Genomic DNA, 25,191 nt, shown 5'->3' on the forward strand with positions numbered 1-25,191 from the left:
TCTCTGCTGTAGCGGTCAGGCTAGACCAGGCAGAGGTATAGCTGGGGGTGGATACAAGGTGGGATGGGGATGGTGTGGGTAGGTGAGGGCTGTGAGAGGGATCCAGCCCTCATGACTGTGAAAGCTGGACCACGCAGAGAAGGAGGACTGATATTCAGCAATACTCAGTAGATGGCAGGATCAGGCCCATCCTGCCTAGCTGAGGGAATCTGAAATCATATCAAATATCTTAGAGAGCTTAGAAACTGAAGAGAATTGGGTCAGCTCAGGTATCTGAATTTTATGGCTAGTGTGTATATCCGGAGGGTAAGGGCAGAGCTAGGTCTGAATCACATTTACAAAATGTTCTTTTCCTTTTTTTTTGACTTCTGAGAAGCATCTGTTGGAGAGTTGGATATAGTCTTACACCAGGAGAGAATGTTGAAAGACTTCAATAAAGTAGCTCAAACAAAAGAGGGTGTTCTAAAATTCAGTGGAATATACTGCACATTCTGAAAGATGTAAGAACCAGTCAAATTCACACTCTTGATGGGAAGCTATCCACAAAAAGAAAGAGAGAATTGGATGAAGCACACAGGGGCTAGGATTACCTTCACAATAACTCTTCAAAACTCCATTGCCTGAAGTGTTCACAAGTAAAGGGAAAAGGTGCAGAAGAGCTGCCTGAAACATACTAGGTGAAGGAATAAAAGCAAGTCAAACTGCAGAGGGAAAAAATCTATAGAGCTCAAACCAAAGCAGAGGAGGCAGGTACTAGAGTAACTAACTGTATGTGACTTTCAGGCTAGATAATATAACTGAAAACAGAGAGCTCAGCTGTGGTACGGAGATGCAGGGAACATCTCAAGATTCAAAACCGCATTTAATTTGTAGAGAGAAAGAATGAATTTACAAAATGATCTAAAGAAAAAATAAAATGAGTGGCTGTGCCTCCAGTAGCAAGGTCTAAAGAATAGGACAGACCATGAGGGAAGATCCTGTGTTACAAGAGAACAGACTACCGGTAGATAAAGGCATGGGTAACAAAAGGGACACGTCTATTAATAATACTTAGCTGGTTTGCCATCAGAGAAACCCCACGGTGACGCTGTGACACAAGTGGGTATGAGCTAATGTTTGTAACATCCCTGTGAGGAAAGGGGTGCTCTCATTTGTTAGACACAGCAGATGAAGCAACTTACCCATGGCCACAGTTTTATAGCTATGATTAGATCTCATGACCTTCTGCCTCCATATCCTCTACTCTAGGCCATAGTTCCAGTATGTGGAATGAAACTGTGCCCAAAACACTAAATTTACATCATAAATAAAACCAGAGTTGTTCCAGCTGGGTCACGCTGGCACAGAGAATCTGTGCAACCAGAGCAAATCAAAAGGACTTGCAACTAAATATCTTAATCACTTAGGAGACTAAACAAGAACAAATACTTGCAGTTTGTGGAAAAAAAAGTAAGTGTAGCTTGGTGACATTTTTTCCAGGATGGACCTAGAACACAAAAGCACCAAACCATTTGTTCTGCAGAGCTGAAGTGGACCACAAGCAAAACAGAAAACCTGTATTTATGATAAACAGGAGAACTCTGAGTGGTGCACAGATGTTTCTAATCTTCTTTTCTCCTTTGACAAGCTGAGTGTGACTTTACACTGAAAGAGAGAAATATAAATGTAGTGTAATTAATTGCTGTTCAGAGAAAGATATGGAGGGAATGACTGGGACTACAAAGATCATGACTGGGAAGGCCAGTGTTCTGAGAATTTAAAACACTTAGAAAATCTACGCTCCCATTATTTCTCTTTGATGTTTGTGTGTGCTTGTGTATACACATAGGCACCTATATATGCACGTATATGTATGTGTGCCTATATTTAATATGAGAAACGTCAAGGGCTAGGAGTGAATTTTGTTGCATTTTTGTCATTATTCTTTCGTTAAAGATGACACTGATGCAGAACACTTGCAGCCAAGAGAAAATGTTGAGCTCCCCTAACTGGATGTGTTTTGATTTGGAGCAGTGAGTCCAGGCCCTTCTCTAATGCTTAAATGTTAGACAGTTTTTCTTTCCAAGACTTGTGCTTACTAATGCACAAATGATGCTGCCGACTCGTTGTTTGGTGTTTGTAGTAATCCGTAAAATGAGGGGAATTTCTGTGGAGACTTGTTCTTGTGAATGCTACTGCTTTAGGACTGTTACTCAACAATCTCTTCCTTATGCGAATAATTGGATGGCCCACAATCCATATAAACAGATGCATTTGTGTGTGTTCTGTGTAAGGATTACAGGGCTGAGTCCTTAGAAAAGTTTTTCCTCTGGAAGTGTAAGGATCAAAATTTGGCTGCAGGTTAGTAAGCAACCAGCTATGAGGCAAAACAGAAAAAGTCAAATTCTCAAACCATAAAGTGAGGATGATCTCTTTAGCATCCATCTATCTACCTTCACCAGAGTACCACAGCTCCGAGGTGAAAAACCCATACGCATATCTAAATCTTGCACTGAATCCTTTCCTATGCAGTTTTCCACAATGAATGGCCAGGCAAAGCCAGAGACACACAGAGAGATGGATAACTGCATAGATACTAAACCCCGTGTTTCCTACATTGTTGTAATTTCTACATACAGAAGTACATACATATAATTTCTACATACAGAAAATTGGTCTTAAAAAGTTACTTGGAGGAGGTGAATAGGGCATGGATGTTCTCTGTCTCTCAAAACAGGGAAAGTAGAGCATCGAATGAAATTATCAGGTGGCAGGCTAGAAACCAAACCAAAGAAGGCAGTGTATTTTTCAAACAACACTTAGTCTGTAGAAATCATTGCCACAGGATATTGTAGACACCAAGTACGTAGTTGAGTTTAGAAAATACTCAGACAATTTAATGTTAAAAAAAAAATCACCAGGGTATGTTATACCAAAAAATACCATTGTAGTTCAGGTAGTCCTTGAGCCCCAGATTGCTGAATGCTGCCAAAATATGCCAGGAAAGTATTCTATATGCTTGCTCTGTTTTAATATTCCTTCCAACAAATCTACTGTTTACTGGTTTGATGCTGTCAGAGAAATCTTGCTTACGAAGTTTAATCTAGTATTTGCTACTTGCAGTAGTTAAATAGCCCATTGTCTGTAAGTATTTTCCCAATAGAGCAAACCCTGTGGAAAGGGTAAATATCACAGTTTGGTAAATATCAAGGTTCCTTTTTAATGTCATTATGATAATGTTTGATCTACGCAAATAATGATGCATTAATATTTCAGTGAGGTTATCTGAAAAACTGTATGAAAAAGAAGAATTTGAAAGAATTTCAATATAAGGCTTTTAAGGATCTAATTTTTTTCTTGACCAAGCACGGTAGTTCATTCAAAACCCCTGTTAAAATGGAAAGTGCTTCAAGTAATAATATTTTGAGCAAATGAGCCCTAATGATACAAGCACTTATGCACATGATCACTTCCCACTTCTGAGTAATCCCATTGAACTGAATGGATCTAGATATGTTTTGAAAAGTGGCATATATGTAAGTGTGTGTAGAACTGACGTCTAAACAACTTTCTAAAGATTGGCATATACCTGTCTTGTAATTTTGACTCCTGTGCCCATTTTAATTGGTTTTTCAATGTTCTAAATAAAGAATCATCCTAACACAGTCCTGTTTTTGTAATAAAGTGGATTTTTTTGAAATATCTGAACTGTCAGTGGTGATGTGTAGGACTCCAGGTGCTCCCGCTCATGGTATTGTGGAAGGAGATGACTTTAAATACGGGGCCCAGGTTTACTTCAAGTGCAACGCAGGTTACAGCTTAAAAGGCAGCCGTGTTGCCCACTGTCAGCTTGATGGGATTTGGTCAACACATCATCCTGAATGTGGTAAGGTTACTTTAAGTTTTGATTCTTATCAAATGTTTCGGCCAATGTATTCAGATGAAACTAGAATATCCAAATCTCACTTGAAATTTGGTAGATCCGTGGCTTAACATGATGTTCTTTTGTCTTCCTGTCTTTAAGAAGCAGTAGGGATCCTTATTTTACTCTGCTGGAGCCCAAGCCTGCAAGACTTGCTTATATAAATGTCTGACTGAAACATCAAATGACTGAAAAGTAATTTCCTCAAAGACTTTAGGCATACATCCTTCTTACACACAGACTGAAAATGTCTAGGACCAAAACCAAGCGAGGGACATTGTGCAACAATGAATAGCTACTTCCATTACTATGTACCTCTGACACCTTCTCTGCAGAAGTCTGGTGCACTCTGTGGAGGTGATTAGGGGCCTACTGCATGAAGACCAAACTCTTATTGCAACAGAATTCCCAACCTAGAGAATAATTGGTAAAAGAGAAACTTCCATTCATTCTGGCTGTGCGAGTTGGCATGCCTACCATTCATGTTGAATCAGGTGTGAAATTCCAAGCCCCTTCTTCTCATCCAAAGAGACTTAATTTTTCCTTAGCTGTTTTGTATTGCACAATTTTTTTTCCATATTCGAGAATAATTTGTATCAATTGGAAAAAAAAGTGCTTTTACAAGTGTGTTGTGGCAAACAATGTAAATTTGGGGGGGAGTGTTGTGAAACAGCTGTATATAAGTTCACCTGAAAGAGCAAGCAATAGGCATTCTTCTATCTAGAGAGAACGTCTCCAGCTGCAGTAAATGTAATATCAGGATTGTGCTAAAGTCCCTGCTGCATGATGTCCCTGCCTAAAGATCTATTGAAAGATCTGTCTCTAGACTTGGCTGTTACTGCAGTGCTAGGTGGTGTAATTTAGGTCTCTCCTTCCCAGATGTTTTCTCTTTGTTTTTATTCCATCAAAAACTTCATAACCCCGAGCTTAGGGAAGAAGAGAATTACTGTTCAAGTTACTGATAGGCATAGGATGAAATAAGAGAAGACCTTCATTGACTTACTTGGTCAAGCGTAGGTACATTTGGAAACGTGCACTCTGTTCATCAGATCATGCCTCTAGGCGAGACGTCAGTGCAGAAAGCAACTTGCAAGTAAAGCATTATACTGTGGGTGATTCCCTGTAGTCTTTAGCTACTATCAGTTTATCAGTCACTTGTGGTTCACAAGTGAGAGAGCCTGTGAGGCACAGAGAAGAAAAATGGAGCCAAATTAAAAGGAGACAGGGCTCTGCTTCTCCCTTTCTCCTGGTTGAGAGGAAGTTCAGACATCCTTTTTGTTTACTCAATATGACTCATGAGGAAAAGTATTTAAGTACATATATAGCCTTCAGCATATGCTAAAATCCAATGTTGTTAAAGAAAGCACTGAAATATATGCTTAGCTTGAATTGTAGACTCAACGTGAAGAGCATATGCTCTTCGTTGAACTTGTACTGTTATGGTTAGCTATGTTCTTACATGCTTTGCTGAGCTGGGCTCTGCCTGGTGACATGAGGATATGGGAACAGGACAGGGCCATACCTATGCACTGTTATTGTGCTGATTTCACAGGGATTTAAATAAATGTTTCAGTGCTTTGTTGGCGCTTTTGTGAAGCGAGGCTCAGCAGGCAGCTGAGTCTGAAGCAATGACGTGAAGAGGTCATTTCTGGTCAATTGATACATCTCAGTCTTCTCAGCCCTCCACAAGCAGAGCAGCACCAACACTAGCTGTCTAAACTAGGTGTTCACTGGTTATCACGCAATGAGACATCGGACAGAGGAATTAAACAGAATTGCATGTTACTGTCAGCCGGACAAGAAAACTGAGATGAAATCCAAAGGAAAAAAAAAACCAAAACCCTTTCAACTGCTAAATAGAAAGAGCAGAGGAGTGAAAAATGTAGGGAAAAGCATTTATTAGCATCACATAGGGAATACTGTCATCCAGATTTAGGCCGAAAATTTAAGTTTACTGAGAGAAAGAACAAAACAACAAATAAAAAGAAGAGGAAAATATTGGGAAGGAGGAAGTAAAAGAGGTTTTATAGGCAGAATTTAGCATGAGTAAACTTTCCATATTAAATGTTTAGTATCCGTAAATATATATATATAGATGTTCTCTTTCGATTCCTGTATTTCCCTGGGTTATTGAGGTGTCTCTCTCAGTGCTAAAAAACCAAAATAAAATCAAACATAAAAGTAAAATTAAATAGTCTAGTCTTATTATCCAAGTCCAATGAAGTGCTGAAAGTACAGAAAAGGGAAAGAATGCCAAGGGCCTGTTTCCTGCAAATAGTTTGAGTGCATCCTTTCATGCTCTTGAAGTAGCCTTGTTAATGTTAATGGGACATTGACATCATGTAAAGTCAAGGTTCTTTTTCAGGATTGTCAGCTACGTTTTAAGGTCTTTTTAATAATTTGAGAATCTTACGCTTTCAGTGAAGACTAAAGTGTGTATTATAAGCAGACATCTGTATATTATCATTTCTTCTTTAATATTTGATCTTTTTGAAGACAGAGATCCCAGATGGGTCTTGAAAAGGAACCTTTAATAAAGTGTAGATCTTGCAGTAACATCTGAATGAAATGCCAAGCAGTCTGATGGGTGAAAATAATGCTCTGAACCTGATAAAATGGTTACTATTTTTATCTCCTATCATTAGTTCTAGATGAAAAAAACTGCACAGATCCTGGTGGCCCACTCAATGGCTACAGAAGAGTAGTAGAAGACACTGGAGTCTTGAATGGACGCTATGCAAAAATTGGCACAGTCATTGCTTTCTTTTGTAACAACTCCTATGTTCTTAGTGGGAATGAACAGAGGACCTGCCAAGACAATGGAGAATGGTCAGGGAAGCAGCCAATCTGCATAAAAGGTAGTTTACAATCTTTTTTACCACAACTCACAAAAGGTGCTATGGTTTTACTGGAGTTTGTTTTATATGATTTACACTCTCCAAACAATCATTTTTGCTAAGAATAAACTGTCTGACTGACACCTGATACTGAGATTGGTAGTTTGCCAGCTCTATTGGCTGCTAAACTCAGCCAGAGAAGATGCCAGCGATTCCAGAAGATGTTTCCATCTTTAAACATAGAAAGGAATGTTCCCTAAGACCCTTATTACCCTCATTCTAGGATCAAACCTGCGTAAGATCAAAATCAAAAAGAAGATCAGGAGGGAATTGAAATAGAAGGAAATAATTGTCTCATCAGAGCTGCTGTCATAGGGCTGAGCTCTCCTTTCACAATCCTTTTAAGTCAATGGGACCAGTCATGAATGCAAAAGGCCAAGCCGGTAGATTGCAGCCTTGAAGGTTTGGTTCAGAAAACCACTTGAGGACATGCTTAAACTATCTGTATTCATCAAAACACTGAAACACATCTTTAAATACTTTGCTAGAAAGGGAATTATGCTGTTGACCTGGAGCTACTCTAAGCGCGTCTGAAAGCCTGAATGGATAGATGAATGAATTTGGCCTGGAGAACTGCCAAATTCATTTTCCCAAAGCAATTGTTTGACACATATTTTAATGGACCTTTTTTTTAACTGAAGTAATAATAATACAAGGAAATATGTCTGTCCCCTGGGGAATTTGCTTTATTCTGTTATTTTAGATGGAAATACTCTCTCCCTGAAGCGTATAATCATCTGTGGAAAGCATCTTTATTGATGATAACCATTCGTGGAACACATCTTTATTGATGTTAACTTTGATAGTGACATAAAGGTTAACATATACAGTAATCACAAAGAGCTAGATATTGTTAAATCCCACAGAACACAAGTGCTCAGGCATACAGATAAAATCCATCCTGCAAGATTCCTTTTCTTCCACTGTGTGCAGCAGGAAGGAGATCCTGGTAGGGTTATTTGACCTGATAAACCTGAATATTTTATCCTGCTCTTAAATAAACTGAATATGCAAAATTAGAAATCCTGGATCTCCCTTCTGTTATTTTGTGTGTATTCAGGTAACTCTGAGGTGTTCCTCTGAATCAGAGTCTCCATCTCCTTCCAATCGGTACACAAGGAAACAGACTCTTAGAAGTCTGTAACATCCCGCAGCCTTTCTCTGTATGCCGAGTCACTGGGATTAGCTGTGTGTGGCTACACAGATGGAAATCAAGTTTTTTTTATATCATTCCATTATTGCAAAAGTTTGCTCAGATTCCAAACCATCAGCTGCAGTGGTGTAAATCTGGCATTCAGACACACTGATGGACAAAACTTCTCCATGGCTGAAAGTGCCAGTGCAGAAGACACTCGGTTGTTTCCACCGTTGTAAATGGGATAGATCTGGCGATCTGCGGGGAAGTATTTTTCCAAGGCTTTAGGTTTTAGAGCCTATCTTTATGTTAATGCACGTAATTTGCTGCCCCTTTTCTTAATCCAGTCCACTATAGCTAGTGAGAGGAAAGAGTGGAAATGTGTATGAACCAAAACACTTGAGCTGTGAATGTGGAAAAGTACTGTGCAACATTATATTTTTTCTAGCCTGCAGAGAGCCAAAGATCTCTGACCTGGTGAGACAGAAAGTGCTTCCAATGCAGGTTCAGTCAAGGTGAGAATGCAATATCTCAACTACAGTTTAAAGAAAAAATGTGATTGCTTTTCCCCTCCTCTCCTTTCCACCCTGTGTGTTTAGCCTGCCTGAGCAGCCATTCCTACAACTCCACTGATACCTGAGCAATGAGAGCTGCTGGGAGGGGAGGTCTGATTAAGCACAGGTTTGCAAGCTGCTGGAGGCAGCCAGGAGGAAATGCACAGTTAGAGATGTGCAAACTACTGGGCGATGCCAGAATTAGGCTTGCAAGCTTGTGACAGGCTATGAGAACAGTCTGAGAACAGTTCCTCGGGGCTAATGATGTGTCTTAAAATAGGAACATGTGCCATCTTAGTGAAGAAATGAGTGGGGAGAGCATAAGGAGAGAAAGGGGTATAGCAATGTAATCTGCTCCCATTAAGTTTCACCATCCAAAGCAATATAGCACAACTGAAATAAAGTTGGGTTTGGGGTGGGCATGGGGGAGAGGAGGAAGTAGAGTAGGAGGGGAGGAAGGAAGGAAAGATCAGACCCTGTCTGGGCTTACCCTTCTGCTGATTTCTTGAAATAAGCCCAATCTGAATTAGTTATGCTGCAATGTTCCGGTTCATTTTTTTCCAAGTAGTAATTCCTCATTCCAGGGTTTTTTCTGGAGTACATGATTCATTTATTTTTAGATGCAGTGCAAGAACTGTCTTCATCTTTGGTCTTAAGAACAGCCATGCCAGGTCAGAATAAAGGTGCAGCTCAAGCCGTACCCTGTCTCTGGCAGTGGCCAGAGATGCCTAGAGAAGACTTTAGGAACAAGACAAGCACATACTTCCCAAATACTCTCCCACTCTCCAGCTCTGTGATGTATAATTGTAGAGATGGCCCTGAAAAGCCATCAGGAGACTTTAGGAGCTATCAGGGGATTTTTCTTGTTTAAATTTCTCAATTCACTTTTGAACACAGGTCTTTTTATGCTAAATGTTTCAGATATTAGCACCAGCTGTATGAGAGCGCATCCATGCCCCCACCTCCATACCATCATGATGGCATCTCGTTTGTGGACTGTTTTTATCCCTTGAAGTAGGATCTCCATGTCATAGCTTAATAGGCAAAGTGTGGCTTATGCAATATTGCAAGGTCACATGTGAGTAGGGAATGGGACCCTGGCAGTCTAAGCATGACCACAGCAGCTCTCATCCTTCTTCCAAAATGCAAGAAACTTGCCATTGCTCTTGTTCTTGATAACTTTACTTTCCTTGAGTGCTGTTACGTATCGCCTCACAGATTCTATATGACGGAGGCAGTCTGTGTCTCTCTGTGATCAAAAATGGAATTACCACGTGAAAAAACATTCTTATGGCTTTTCTGGATGCAGGCAGTACAAGAAATCTCAAGGGAAATTAATTTCCTGCTGAATTTTTCAGACATAAATAGTTTTTTTCTGTAGATACGTGCTTTTAAGCATTAGAGCAAGGGACCCAGTCTAAGTGATAAAGATTTAAATATGACTGTAGTCAAGCTTATGGTCCATATCTAGGCTGGTGCATATATTTATTTTTTTAATTATGTGCCATGGTTCAGCTAATCAGTACAACTTCTAAATGGAAGCTTAGTGATTATTGCAATTATGAAATCTCTGTGGTGAGGCAATTATCTCTGTTAATTGCTAAATCAAGCAACTTTATCAACATGATTTAATCTGAATCGATTCCTAATACTGCCTATTAAAACATTCACTAGAGAAAAGATGTGCCTAACTCCTCTCTAGTGCGAATTAATTACGGCAATGCCAACTTACAGTGTAATTTCTTTATTTAAAAACATGGTATCTCAGTCCTTTTGTGAATGGCAAAAACTGTTCCACATTCAGAGGCAACTGGTTGCAATCCAGAAACTGTAAAATGAAAAAAAAGAGACACAAATAGAAAATCTATAAACTTGTGTGTACAAAAAATACATATATATGTAAGTAAAATAGCTGGGATGTAAACAGGAGTATTCCTAAACTATGTTGGAATGACGTTTTTGCCTTTTCCTTTCACAAGCAAACTTCATATGCTTTTAAATGATACTTAACACAGCTGGTGATACAGCTATGGTGATGATCGCTTTTATAATATTATTATTATTATTACCCTGTGTTCTTTGTGCCTTGCAACAGGGAAACACCTTTGCATCAACTTTACTCATCTGCATTCAGCAAGCAAAAGCTTGAACTCTACCCAACCAAGAAGCCAGCCCTGCCATTTGGGGACCTGCCCCCAGGGTACCAGCATCTGCACACGCAGCTTCAGTATGAGTGCATTTCTCCTTTCTACCGCCGCCTGGGTAGCAGCAGGAGGACCTGTCTGAAGACAGGAAAATGGAGTGGGAGAGCCCCTGTGTGTATTCCAAGTGAGTCTTTAAGGGGAAAAACATGCACACATCTCTGGGCAGATAGGGGAACAGGATGTGTGTTCATCTTAGATAATGAGGTACTCCCAGGGGCGTAGGCTGCCTATGCTTCCAGCTGGGAGATAGGAGCAATAAGGCTTGGGGGATATATGGCTCTTTTTATCCACCAGTAGAACTTGTGCAGTTGACAGTAAAGGGATAAAGCTTTCAGCACTGTAATTTGCCATCAATTTTTCTACTCTTTTCTTGAGCAAAAGATGTAGTGAGTTTCTCTCCTGATTTGAAAATGCTTTCCTACTATCACTTCATGTTTTCTTGTATTATTTACTGCAAGCGTGGTTTTTCATTTATCTCTATACTTTGGCACACAGATGACAAAAACATCAAAATTTAAGCAATAGAATGGAGAGTCTGCATTTTAAAGAGGTTTTTCCTTTAATATACCCTGCTAAGAAAGGGTTCGTACTGCAAGCTCTAAGTCCAGATAAAATCTTATCCAGAGCTAGTGCACAGAGTAAGTCAGTATAGGAACATCACAAGATTGGGTACAACCCACTACTGACATCAGGCAACTTGTGAAAAGTAGGTCCTAACATCAAGCAAATTTTTAGAGTTCTTGTTTGTGGTTCTGGTTTGAGATAATCTCATGTATTGAAAAGTATTTCATTCAATCCTTTCTACTATGGGCATGCACGCACTACGTCCCAGGGAAAGAAAACGTCCTAAGGGAGACTGAAAAATGTGACCACATGATGTAACTCTTTCCACTGAAGTAAACCTTTCCTAATGCAGGAGATTTTACTCCAGGTCTGAGCCCGGGTGATATATTCCTATAAGAGGGCAGAGCTTTTTCTTTTCCCCAGATGGCTGTTGATTTAGACGCATTTGCTTCAAGGTTCTTGTTGCAAGACAAGTCTGTTTTCATAGGCATGAACGCATTTGTGCTAAGGTCAGTTCTAGGAGAGGACCTCACAACTACTCTGTGACTGCCTAGGGTGAGTTTTAGTGCACTGCTGGCTTTATGGCGGTTTATTATAAGCAAGAATCACAGATGTTCTTTCCATTTATTTATGCAGTCATCTCATTATAGTGCGGCTTGATAAGGTTGTCATGAAAATTCACCTGCTCAAGTGCTAAATCCACATTCCTACTTCAGCCAGGAATTCAGATAATAATGGAAAAACTGGAAGTTTTTTTTAAAAAGCTATATAAAATATTCTTATATTACAGTTTTGCAGTTTGGAGGCAGAGGTTAATTAGAAAGCTGTCCCTCATGCTAACCATTGCAGTTTGGTTTCTTTTGGCACAACCTAAGCAGGAATCAAGAGTGATATTCAGACTCTTTGGTGGGGAAAAGGCGTTACCTCATTCTTGGTTCATGTTTCCTCAGTCTGTGGAAAAGCAGAAAACATCACCCTTCAGAAGGCAGTGACGTCCACCAGGTGGCCCTGGCAAGCAGCAATCTATCGGACGGCCAACGGGGTGAAGGAGAACAGTCTCCGGAAAGGGGCCTGGATCCTTATCTGCAGTGGGGCCCTGGTGAACGAGCGCACAGTGGTGGTGGCAGCTCACTGCGTCACTGACCTGGGCAAGACCATTGTGCTCAAGACAGCAGAGCTCAAGGTGGTTCTGGGGAAATTCTACAGAGATGATGACAGGGATGAAAAGACCATCCAGAACCTGCGGGTGAGTAAGTCTGCTGGGAGCGGAAAATGATGAGCACAGACAGACGCTGATCACATCCGTCTTGTATGGGGAGAAAAAGGTTATCCTTTGAGCAGTATATTGTTTTACATGCTGTTCTTTGAAATGCATATCTAGAGACTCAACTGACAGAACTGTCATGGCAAAGGAGGGCACATGCTGTTGTTCATTAAATTCCCCTGACACTGTCCAACTCTTCTGTTCACCCCCTAACGCTAAGAAAATAGCTCAGGTTCCATGGGCCATAATGTCTTGAGTGATATTGCCGGAAAAAAAGTAGAAGAGATGCCAGCTACTGTCAAAAGCGATTAGCATAACTTATGAGGGAAACACTTGTGCTCTAGATCCTGGTTTGACGCCATGAGCGCATTTCACATCTCAGTCCCAAGGCTGTACAGCTCTAAACTCAAAAGAAGTTTACGTCTGACTCCACCTCCAAAAATAGCACCTCAGGCTCACCAGAGTGGTTTGCTTTTTTCAAGCAGAACTAGAAAGGTTGAAGTCAAAATGAAGAGAAGTACAGCAATTTTGGCTGTGTGTGTCTCTTTTTCTGGAGTGTTGGGGCATGTGAGTTAATTAATGGATTTTACCCAAGAGATCATAATTAATTTGACTCTTCCCCCCCTCCCCATTTTTAGTTTCCTTCTCTAATTCCAGCTTTTTCAGACTTTTCCTGCAAGGAAATATATTATTTTTTACAATATTTCCTTAGAGGAATCCTATCCGTTATTGTAGTGTTCCACCAAGGTAACTATCAGTAAAGGTTAGGTCCCAACATCATGTAATGTATTGCTAGTATTCTTTTGTGGTGGGAAGATGGTTGAATTTCAATAAGAAGATAACATTTTAATTCAAAGCCCCCCCCCCCGCCCCCCCCCTTCAAATTCTACAGGCTAAAGATGACATGGCAGGTAAAATCTTTTCAGAAAACAGTGGAAAAACTTGAACTGCACATTAACTCCCCATTTGGCTGAAAATGTCCTTGACTGCTTTTCGTTAGGAAGAGTTTCATGCAATAAAAACTGTCCTGAAACCCAAGCCAAAAAAAAAGTCAGAAGATGGTTCATCTCTTTGCATGCTTCTCATTTGAGTGAGCACTGTGGTGAAAGAACAGTTTGGGAGTGGAGGGTGGAGGAGAAGTATGCTAAATAAACTAACATGTATTATAGTAGTATGGAAAGAGTGCTGCTGACTTGCCATCGCTGTTAACACTACAATTCTTCCTACTCCGTTTCCTCCGCAGATTTCTGCCATCATAGTGCATCCCAATTATGACCCTATATTACTTGATTCTGACATAGCTATCATAAAACTCTTGGACAAAGCCAGAATCAGCAGTCGTGTTCAACCCATTTGCTTATCATCTTCTCATGACTTGACTTCGTCCACAGAGGATTTAAAAATAATGGTTACTGGCTGGAAGGTGTTGGCTGACATTAAAGATCCCGGATACAAGAACGACACAATCCGCATGGGACGTGTTCGGATGGTGGATTCACTGTTGTGCGAGCAACAGTACGAGGATAATGGGATACAAGTCAGCATCACTGACAGCATGTTCTGCGCCAAACAAGACCACACAGCCTTTTCTAATATCTGCCCTGCTGAGACTGGTGGGATTGCAGCCATAACTTTGCCAGGAAAAGCATCTCCTGAGCTAAGGTGGCACCTGATGGGATTAGTGAGCTGGGGCTATGATAAAACTTGCAGCCTAGAACTCTACAGTGGCTACACCAAAGCTCTTCCTTTCAAAGACTGGATTGAGAAGAACCTGAAATAAAAAGCTGTGTCTGGAAATGGCATTTTATTGCTATCATAATATCTCTCTCAGTCTCTGCTGCTTTAGGCTTCTCATCCCAGTGATGAGCCACTTCTGGGATAAGGTTAAGGCAGACAGCCTGGTAATTTGTCCTAGGATCAGATGTTCCATCAGGCTACTTTTACTTACCCCATGACAGATGGTCTTAGTGCATGAGAAGTTTTGCCGTATTCCGCCCATCTCCCCTGGTGGGAGGATGATGCTCTGCTCCTGAGTCTGACATACAGAAACAGGACGGCAAATTCTGACTGAAATTAGTCTGTAGTGTGGAGTCCCCTAGAGAAAGTGACGGTGAGCCTCTCCCAAAGATCTGTGTGACTGAGCGGATTAGGAGGCTGGAAAGAGTAGCCTGAATTCATTACGATGGATGAGCTTGTTACGGTATGTGCTGTCTGTATTGCCATAGTACAATGTAATCTTTTTCCCTCCCAAGTACTTTACACATTTAAATAAACCATGGTTTGTTTTTTTAACCTACATACCCGTGTCTGACATTATTTAGATTCCTTGTTGCTTTATCTGTCTCGCACTCTAGGGACTCTCTACTGCCCTTGTCTGTTTGCACGTGACTCTCACTTGGGACTCTTCAGGCACACTGAAAGGCAGAATCAGCACAAAATTCAATTACTACATAAATAACAAGGGTTTTTTTTCTTAATACATCCAGTGCTGCTATTGTTGTACGTGAACCATTGCAATGAAATGTACAGGGGAGTTCTCTCCCACCTTGTATTCTGAACAGATGAAAACCTGAAACATACTTTTAAAAATGTTTTTCCATGTGGATTATTTCAAAGACCTATAAAAACCTCAGGAGAACTTCTGGTTTCCATCAGCTCACATACTTTTGTGGCAAAACAACTCCTCTGTCGCTCTTTGGGGTGAAGAATGATGTCCAGGTCTCACACTTAGCAGAGGCTTTTCTTGACTGGACTGTTTTCCTGACTGGACTTTCATCAAAGTGTAAGATTCTCCCATTGGACATGTTGTCTAGTGGAGATACTTTGGTCTCCTCATAGTCCTTAGTTGCTGCTCTTCCACTAAATCATTCTCCATTCAGTTGTGGCTAAAGACTAGATATGAGCTCCCAGAAAAGTTGGGGAGGAGAGAGAGGGGAATGTCTCCCATCAGTAATGACTCCTGGATAAATCATCTATGCCACCCTGGAATTTGTAGGACCTCCAGATTATTCCAGTGCCCAAACCAGCTCACAGCCATAGTTGGATGTGAAGGCTGGGGATGGGATGAAAGGATTTAGTACTCTCACCAAGAAGGGCTCAGGTCCTGAAGTTGCATTCTGCCTGACTATTGCATGGCTACGGCAATTATAAGCCAACAAGTCTGATTTCAGCTCTGATTCTCCGATGCTGTGAAATCTTGTTACGAGTTTTTTAGCATTCAGTAGTTTCCACCTACTTTTGAATCTGAAAATTGCTGCTAAAAGGGCAATTAGTATTGGTGGTCAACCCATACAATTCATTTTTTGCTTCCCTGGGCAGAAAGATTTAATGTGTTATGCTTTTGCACTTCTCTTATTTTCACTGGCAATAGGTCCAGATGATGTTCCTTGAATCAAGAAGTTTAAGGGCTACAACCAAAGTATATTGCTTCGCTTTGTCTTGTTTGCCTGTCTCCTCCTGCCAGGATATTATGCTTGGCCAACAAACTGCACGGCAACAACAGCAACAAAAAATCTGAATTAAATGTGAAAAATAAGATGTGTTTCATTCCTCTGCTGGGAAGAACATGTGCCAGTGAACGTGTGGTACTCCCCCGCTGACAGAAGGGGTTAGAGGAAGTTAGGTGACAGTTTTGGAGAAGGGCAAACTTGCAGAAAGTCAATATGTGGTTCTTCCTAACACTATCGACAAAGAATGAAATGAGAAAGGAATAGAATTGTTTATCGGAGCCTGGCTTGCCCAGTCAGAGCTCTTCCATGATTACATTAAATGAGAGTCTCTGCACTCTAATTGTAAGAGAAATTCTCTTCTAAAACAGAAATCGTAAAGGTCTGTGAGCTGGTTCTCTCCTCAGTTACGACACGGTGACTGCATTGCTCTCCGTAGCATTCTTGCTCTCCGCTGCTACAACTGAGAGAGAAGAAGATGCCCTAAATGGTTTTTTCTCCCTCTAGGACTTGTCCAGTAGAGAACTAGGCAGTCCACACAGATCTGCAAAAGTCTGTATTAATTCCAGCTTTAGCCCTCACTCTTCCCCTGTTACTAAAGATCAGCCATGCCTAGTATTTACTGATCCTGACTCCTCAGGGTTGAATCCCGTCCCCGTTTGGCTTCAAACCACTCACAGATCTGGCAAGGAGGAGCTGAAAGTTTCTCGGCTTGGGCAGCAACAATATAGCTGTTCACCGGCTGTATATCACACAAAAGTATATTCTTGAAGAGAAACTTGAAGGAATTCATGGAATGAAAATCACAGGAGGAGGTTGCTACAGCTGTGTGTGCACAGCAGAATTCACCCCCCCCCCCTTCTTTTCACAGTCGTGATGCTCTTCAAAGAAAACAGAAGCAAGAAAACAGCCAGGCTTCTCTCAACCCCAGGATTCAGATTTTAGCATAGTCCTTTATAGAAAGAGGAATTAGCTGTAGCGTTTGGTTCTGCTTCTGGACCTCAGTGATGTTTGAATCCTAGATTCAATTCTGGCTAATCTCTAAATGTAAACATAACACTTTATTTCTATTGTTACATGACCTATGTATTCCCATGTGCGGGTGGGCAGTCATGTCAACATATCCAAGCACCTGTGCCATGCCTAGGAATTACAAATCGGCTTGTCCATCCTGTCTGGCAGGCTGAGCCACACTAGTTCCATACATACAGCCTGAGCAGAACAGGCGTTAACATCTAACGCCAACAATGAGGGAAAATAGGGGATGAATGTTTGAAAAAAACAACCCATGAGCTGGAACCACGAATCCCTTTGATAGCTAGGATCTCTTTTTAAGATGCAAAACTATTTCAAACATCTCTTTCTCAACAGGTGAGGATCTATGACATCTGTTGGAGAAAGGGTGTGAAATAGCACAACATGGACAGCAAGACATCTTCCCTCCAAGGAAAAAAGCTGTGTGTTCTGGAAAGGCTGTAAAGACATTTGCCATGAAAAAAAACAGAGAGCAAAACAGTCTCTGCTTTTTTACTCACTCCAGTGGATACATAATTCTCCCTTTGTATGTTTTTGGGGCTGGGGGTGCATTAAATTAGTTCCAAAAGCCAGGGTGCTTAGCTGAAAAATAGCGCTGTAAGGAAATGGACGTACTGAAGTACATGTTCTTCTCAGGCACACCTTCAGTGACTCTAACAGAATTGCCCTGGTAGCTTGTTTCCCTTGAAAACCTAAGTCCATAGAATCACAGAATCACTAAGGTTGGAAAAGACCTGTAAGATCATCAAGTCCAACCACCAACCCAACACCACCATGCCCACTAAACCATGTCCCACAGTGCCACGTCCACATGTTCCTTGAACACCTCCAGTGATGGTGACTTCACCACCTCCCTGGGCAGCCCGTTCCAGTGTCTGACAACGCTTTCAGTGTAGAAGTTTTTCCTAATATCCGATCTAAACCTCCCCTGGTGCAACTTGAGGCCGTTTCCTCTTGTCCTGTCGCTAGTTATATGGGAGAAGAGACCAACACCCACCTCACCACAACCCCCTTTCAGGTAGTTGTAGAGAGCGATGAGGTCTCCCCTCAGCCTCCTCTTCTCCAGACTGAACAACCCCAGCTCCCTCAGCCGCTCCTCATCAGACTTGTGCTCCAGACCCCTCAACAGCTTCGTCGCCCATCTCTGGACACGCTCCAGCACCTCAATGTCCTTCTTGTAGGGAGGGGCCCAAAACTGAACACAGCATTTGAGATGTGGCCTCACCAGAGCCGAGTACAGGGGCACAATCCCCTCCCCACTCCTGCTGCCCACACCATTTCTGATACAGGCCAGGATGCCGTTGGCCTTCTTGGCCACCTGGGCACACTGCTGGCTCATATTCAGCCGGCTGTCAATCAACACCCCCAGGTCCTTTTCTGTGGGGCAGCTTTCCAGCCACTCGTCCCCAAGCCTGTAGCGTTGCATGGGGTTGTTGTGACCCAAGTGCAGGACCCGGCACTTGGCCTTGTTGAACCTCACACAATTGGCCTCGGCCCATCGATCCAGTCTGTCCAGATCCCTCTGCAGAGCCTTCCGACCCTCCAGCAGATCAACACTCCCGCCCATGGTAAGATCACAAGAAAAAACACGTATTTGATCGGGGCGAGGGAATGCATCCCAAGCTCCATCCTGCCGTTTTTAAGGACAGGTACTGGAACCGGCTGGGGTGCAGGACAGGCGCCCCGGGGGGGCGGGAGCGGCGGGCAGCGCCGGGCGGCCTTCGCTCGGATGGGCACCCGCTGCAGCCTCGCGGCTCCTTCGCGCGGCCGGGAGCTTCCCGCGCGGCTGCCGCCTTCCCGCGCCCCCTCCTTGGTGCAGCGGCGACGGGCTACGGCGGCAACGCTTGTTCGCTGCGAGGGGGGACCGCAGGTGGGCCGGGCTCGGATGGAAAGACGGCTCCGTGCCGCGCCCCGCCGCCGCGCCCGCGGCGGCTGCTGCCCCAGCACCGCCCTGCGGCCCCGCCGGCGGGAGGCCCCGCCCGCCCCGCAGCCTCCCCCGGCCCCCGGGCCCGCCGGGCCGCGGCCCCGCGCGGCGCCCCCCGGCGGGGCGGGGCGGGGCGGTGCTGAGGGGCGCGGCGGCGGGCGGTGCAGGTAGGGACGCGGCGCGGGACGCCGGGCGGCGCGGGGCGGGCCCGGGCGCGGGCCCGGGCGCGGTCGAGGGCGGTGCGAGCGGGCAGGGGGCGCGGGGAGGCGCCGCGGCCACCGCGGGACGGCGGCCTCCTCCCGGGGCCGCGGCGGCGCGGGGCTGGGCCAGGCCCGGCGCGCCCGGGCTCTGCTCCGCGCTCAGGCCGCGCCTGTGGGGGCGCCGCCGCCGGGCCGCGCCGCCCGGGCCGGGGTCCCGCCGCGCCGGCAGGTGGGGCCTCCGCCGCGGCGCCGCCCCCGCCTCCCCGGCAGGGGGCAGCACCGCCCCGCGCCGCCGCCGCCGGGCCGGGCCGGGGTCCCGCGCGCTCGGCACGGCCACGCCGCGCCCTGCTCGCCCCTGAGGGCCGGCGGCCCCGCTCGCCGCCCGCCACCGCCTTTCGGTCCTGCTGCGGCAGGCAGCCGGCCCCGGGCCGGCCCGGCGAGGCAGGGCGGCTCTCGCGAAGGGCTGAACGGGCCGGGCCCGGCGAGGGGCGGCCGCCCAGCGCCGTGCCGGGCCGTGCCGCCGCGGGAGGCTGCCGCCGCGGCGTGGCGGGGCAGGTGCCTCGGCTGCGGGGGGCGCGGCCCGGCAGGCGGGGAGGCGGCGACGTGCCGCTCGCCCGGGCGGGCTGCGGGACTCTTCTCCCGCCGCAGGGCCGGCCCGCTCGCCATGATGAGGGGCATGAGGTGGCAGCCGGACCCCAACGGCGTGGGGGTGCGGGGTGGAGGGGGATTGGCTCCTTCCCGCCGCTGCCGGCCGGCTCCCCGGGGTCCCGGCGGGCCCTCTCGGCGCGGAGGGCCGGGCCTGCCCCGCGGAGGCGGTGGCGGTGCGCGGCGAGCGGGGCAGGTCGCGGCCGGGAGCGGCGGCCCTCCCCCTGCGAGGGGTTCGCCGCCGCCCCCCCCCCCCCCCCCCCCCCCCCCCGCCTCTGTCAAGGAGCGGTTGGGGGGATTTATAGGAGTAACAACGGCTCGTGATGTCAGCCCGTGCCTAAAATAGAGAGGGATAGACTGCAAATCCACGGCTCGAGGGCTAAAACCTTCCAATCCAGCCCCAGCCAGCACCGCGCCGATGTGAAGTCACCCCCACCTCCCGCACACGCACACGCACCCACGCGCACACGCACCCCACGGCGAGGGGAGGGCGCCGGCCACCGCAGCCCCGCTGCCAGCGCCTCCTCGCCCCGCCGGCCACTGCTGGGCGGCCGCGGGGCAGCAGCGCCGGTCCCCGGGGCGCGGGGAGCCCTCGCTGGGGCGGCGGCGGCGGCGGCGGGCTGGGGCAGAGCCGAGGAGCGGGGCTGCCGGATCCTCGCCCCGCGGAGCCCCCCGGATTACAAGGAATTGCGCGCTCCTTCCCGGAGGAGAGCGAGGGCCGCCCCAAAGAGCCAGCCTCCTTCGCGCCCCGCTGTCCGAAAGAATCCCGCGGACTCTGGGAAGACAGGGGGGCTTTCGGGACCATGGCATCGACGGAAGGGTGAGGGGGACCGTCTCTCGGGAGGGAGGAACGGGAGGCGTGCGGCGTTGTGCTTTTGGTAACAGTTTCCTGACATCTGCTTCGTTATTAATCCTTGCCCCTCGCCATTCCCTAACGGAATAATTAGGGAGCGAGAGGAAACGAGAAGCAGACGAGCCCCGTTTAGGAGAGGGAGAGAGAGAGAGAGGGAAAAAAGAATTTCAAATATGAGCCACTGGAAAGGTTTTGGTTTTCCTCCCATCGCTTCTTTATTTAACCCCTGGAGGGCAGATCAAGCTTAAACCACCTGCCTGGAAGAAGAGCCCAAGGGGATGGTTAACTCAGAGGTGGAGGGGGGGAGCAGCCTCCTAAATATAATAATAATCCTCAATAGCTGAAAAAGACTCGAGGAGGTGTCCCCCTGCCCGCCCCTCAAAAAGGCAACAAATAAATCCGACTTCTTGAGGAGTTTTGCAATTTTGCAGTTTTGTGCCAAATGCGTTACAGTGCTAGCAAGAGAAATGCGGCGAAGGGCAAAGGTTTATACAAGAGGCTTTAAAGAAAAGCAAACACAGTTCAGCCCTCATAGTGTCCCTTGGAAGGAAACCTTCCTCCCTACCCCTGACAGGATTGCGAGGATCAGCCGCTTTGTCACTCTGATGGGGCTGGGGGCTTGTTCGGTTTACAGAGTAACTGGTAGTAGGAAAGGAAAGAAAACGTTTCTTTGATCTCTGGTTGCCCTCTTAGAATACTAGCTAGTATTAGACTGTGTCTGGTGTGAGCCTCCCCTTTATCCCTGGATGTTGTCAGGTTCTATCAGCATGATCTGCTCTGGATAGGACTCTCTGAGGACAGAGTGCAAAACGAAGCTCTGTTTGTATTGCTTTTGTGTCTCTCAGGCTGAAAGACTTGCTGAGCTGATTTAAATAACCCGACACATGTCTGGGAGGGTGTGCGCACAAGTGTCCTGTTACCTGGACAAAGGAAGGAACTGGCTCTCTTCAGAGTGGCCCCCGAGCAGTTGGCTCGGGAGGAGTGGAAGGTTAGCAAGTGTTAGCTTTGGTTGCTTTAGAGAAAGGACAACCCCCCAGGTCTGACAGAGGGCAAATCTGTGGGACTTCTGTGGCTCTTCGCGGGACTGACGGAGGTAACTAACTTACTGTTTGCTACTGCCTTGCCCTCGCGGGGAATGTCCGCTCCAAATTTGTACGTTCCCGTTTCGGTAGCAGCCCAGCAGTTTAATCTGCCCTGTAGCATTTCCTCTGACAATGAAATCACTTACCTAGATACTGTCAACAAAAAATTGGAGCCACGAGGAAGAAGCTTGGAGATGGAGGAACCAGCCTACATCCATCGGGTTGCAGCTCTGTCTTCTCTGTCCCTTCTGTATCCTTGGACTACCCCAACTTTCGCTCCCCTCTGGGTGCACAGGTCTCGTGCTCTTTTCATTCCCACATAAGGCGGCTCTAGAGGTCTGTGCTTATTTCGGACCGGTGGGAGAATGTGGGATCTGTTGTGCAGGGGTTTAATAAGAGGAGACGTGATGAGAGGTGGCTGTGTTTGGGGGATTTGTCAACTTTGGATGAAAGGAGGTTTTAAACGTGTGTGACGAGAGATGCTTTTAAAAGAAGTCGGCTGAACAGGTGGGCTAAAAAAGATCAGAGCGCCAGAAACAGAAAGGCTTCAATAGATGCATGCTTTTGCTTTGCTTACTGGACAGAGCTAAATTGTCAAGGTGAGAAAACAAAAAGTTTAGGCTTTGCTTTCAAACTTTTCAGGAAATTTACCTAGACTAAGACAAGCTGAAACTGTTTATTTGGTATGATTCAACTAGTGCTCGGCGATAGCTGAAGGAGGGGTGGAAAACAAGTTGAGTGGAAAGCATTTCACTTGGCAATCCCTTTTCACCAGTGAGAACCTCTTCCAAAACTGAATTGTCATCTTTCCCTCCCCTCAGGTAAAAAGCTGAGGATGTAGATGAGCTTACGCTCTGGCCTAGAGGTCAGCAAACTCAGGCACTGTGAGGATCGTCAGGGAAAGTGAATACTGACCAGACCTTATTCAGGAAGGGCTTTCCACCAGCTCCGGCACAGTGGGGAAAAAGGCAGCAGAAAGCGCCTGTTGCTGCAAGCGGAGCAGGGTATCTCAGGCAGGTACACGGAGAAAGACCTGCTGGAGGTGGGGACAGACTGTATGCACTCCAGGTTTACGGCTGGTGGCTCTTGGGATGTTCGGATAGCTACGTTAGTGGAGATCTGAAGTATATAAAGGCTTTATTTTGTTGTGATACAACTACTCCATTGTGTTGTTTCTCCTCTAACAGGGGAGCTTACATGAAATCTCCAAAGTGGGATGTCAGGGGTGTGACAGGATACTTGGTGAACAAGAAAAAGCCCCGATATATACACAGAGGAAGGCAAATCTGTATTCCATTATTAAGAAGTAGTGGTCACTTAGAGCCAGGATTTGCTAGGAAAGCTTTCCTTGTCTGCGCCTTTCCAGTCATGATTTTTTTCTTTCAATGTCTTATTTGGTTAAGCTTATCCATTGTATGGAAATTTGCTGCCCAATCTTTCTCTTCCAAGAGGATAGTGGACACCGCGAAGCTGCAGTCGGTTGAAAATGAGAAATGTCCCTGAACATGGCAAAATCAGACCCGTGTGTCCTCTGGGTCTGCCTTGCTGTAGTTCCAGCTGGTGGGGCTTTGGCTTTGGCTTACTGTTGAACACATGGTCTGTATCTTGACACTTAAGTCTTCCTTTCGCAAAATCCCCTGATACAGATCTCATTACCAAGATGGATTTTTGGTGTTTAGCTGGTGCTGAAAATGGGAAATTGCTAGTTCAAGGGGGAAGGGCTAGAACCACGTATCGATACTGCTTGTTCTTATGTTCTCTGTTTAAACATCCTCTGCTGGTCACGACGGCAGACAGAGAAGTGGCCTTCTGGTCGATGCCGGCATCGCCTTTTGGAGTCCTTAGCACCCTTCAAAGATCCAGCGTCCTCAGTTCATATTCACAGATTGTGGTGTCTGGCATTGGGCTCAGTATGTGGTAGGTTGAACCTATGGAAACTTGCCGTAGCAGAGCATTTCAGCATTTGCTTTGCTTTTACAGGGTCTGAGAGGACCTAAAGGTTAAATGAGGTTGACTCTGATCCAGTTGATGCCCATGCTTGCCTTCAGACCTTTGAGCAAAGTCCTGAACACCTTGCTTCACGTGGTTTTGTTGCGGCTCTCATCTCTTTCTGCAGCATTACTGTTTCAAAAAGGAAAGAATGCGATACCTTGCTACTGTTTGTTTTAAAAAAACACATTTGTATAATCTACAGGTGGGTTTTAGATGTTAGATCAGCATGCGACTTTGTAACTCAGATATTGAACCTTGAGTGTTTAAATTATTTGTTTTATTTCACCTGTTTGAGTGATGCTGATTTAGATACTCTAAAAATCCAGAGAGGCGTTTGTATTGTGTGTACCTTTGAAGAGCGGGAGTTACAGGTGTGAAGTTTGGGGTTGGGTCTGTTCCTTCAAGAATATAGCCACTAGGAGACACTATCACTGCATCTATAGTAGTAAATTAAACAGAGGCAGAGCAGGTGTCGGAGCGGGAGCTCTACCCTCTGTGTGCAGGTCAGCCCGGAGCCATCCCGCCACGGCTTTGGCCAGGCAGCCCGCTCCCAGTTTGCAGGTGTGGGCCGGTGGCTGTTCCCAGTGGGCAGTTTGGATGTGATCACTGCATTTTGGAGAGTTTAATAATACTGATGTGGGCTCTTCCATTTCCATTGGTCTCGGTGCTAGAGAACAGTCCCAGGGCAGGTTTATGAAGGGAGATGTTACCCTTACGGCTATGTGGTACGCAGTTAACAGGCAAGTCTGCGTGTGCGTGTGTGTATGCGCTCTGCTACAAAATAAATCTAGTGAGGTGGAATAGTACGCTGAAACATTATGTTTGAAAATACAGAAGTCTGGGTAATTGCTTAGCATTGTGATTTGATTAGTGAAATAGTAGTAAGTGCTTCACAATTTTATGTACACTTAATATAAATGGTGTTTATGCAATATGAAATGGCATGGATGCGGAGCTCCCATTCTGTTCAGAGTAGCAGATATACTGCATGCAAGCTACAGAGATCCCTGTCTTGATATTTGGCTTGATCAATATCTCACTTAACAGGAAAAAAAAAGCCAAAACAAAAAACCCCAGCTGTGGTCCGTTCCTCCTCTCCAAGCTTGATTGTTCCTACATTCTTCTTCCATAGATACTCTGTATCTTCATCCCAAGTTTCACTGTCTCTGACGCTACAGTTCCACCGTCATGAATATGGTTTGTCTGTACTACCTGATCACCAAACAATACAAGTTTGGTCCAGATCAGGGAGCGTATGATTTGATTTCTCTAGAATTAGCCATGGCATATAGCATGGAACTTACACAGGTTTTATACTAGCTGTAGAAATATGATTATTAGTCAATTCAACACAAAGTTAACACAGGAGGCACAAATAAAAATTACCTTACCTGGCATCAAGCCCTGTGGATGCAAGTTAACCTGTCAACATTTTTTGAACAAATTTGAACCTTAAGAATTAATTTATTATGCAGGATTAGTGTTTTAGTCATGC

The 25,191-nt window shown here is 45.4% G+C and overlaps 1 protein-coding gene across 1 annotated transcript in view; it reads left to right on the forward strand.

Annotated features, from left to right (window-relative positions):
- The window catches only part of PAMR1 (peptidase domain containing associated with muscle regeneration 1), a 57,166-nt gene extending 42,666 nt beyond the window's left edge, over nucleotides 1-14,500 (forward strand). Inside the window, exons 7-12 of the mRNA XM_059819640.1 lie at nucleotides 3,665-3,865; nucleotides 6,547-6,759; nucleotides 8,382-8,448; nucleotides 10,583-10,815; nucleotides 12,206-12,501; nucleotides 13,763-14,500. Of these exons, the coding sequence (XP_059675623.1) occupies nucleotides 3,665-3,865; nucleotides 6,547-6,759; nucleotides 8,382-8,448; nucleotides 10,583-10,815; nucleotides 12,206-12,501; nucleotides 13,763-14,299 (1,547 nt within the window). The 3' untranslated portion in view covers nucleotides 14,300-14,500. The remainder of the gene's footprint in view (nucleotides 1-3,664; nucleotides 3,866-6,546; nucleotides 6,760-8,381; nucleotides 8,449-10,582; nucleotides 10,816-12,205; nucleotides 12,502-13,762) is intronic.
- The last annotated feature ends 10,691 nt before the right edge of the window (nucleotides 14,501-25,191 follow it).

This window comes from Gavia stellata, chromosome 7 (genome assembly GCF_030936135.1).
Source record: "Gavia stellata isolate bGavSte3 chromosome 7, bGavSte3.hap2, whole genome shotgun sequence".
Classification (NCBI taxonomy): domain Eukaryota; kingdom Metazoa; phylum Chordata; class Aves; order Gaviiformes; family Gaviidae; genus Gavia; species Gavia stellata.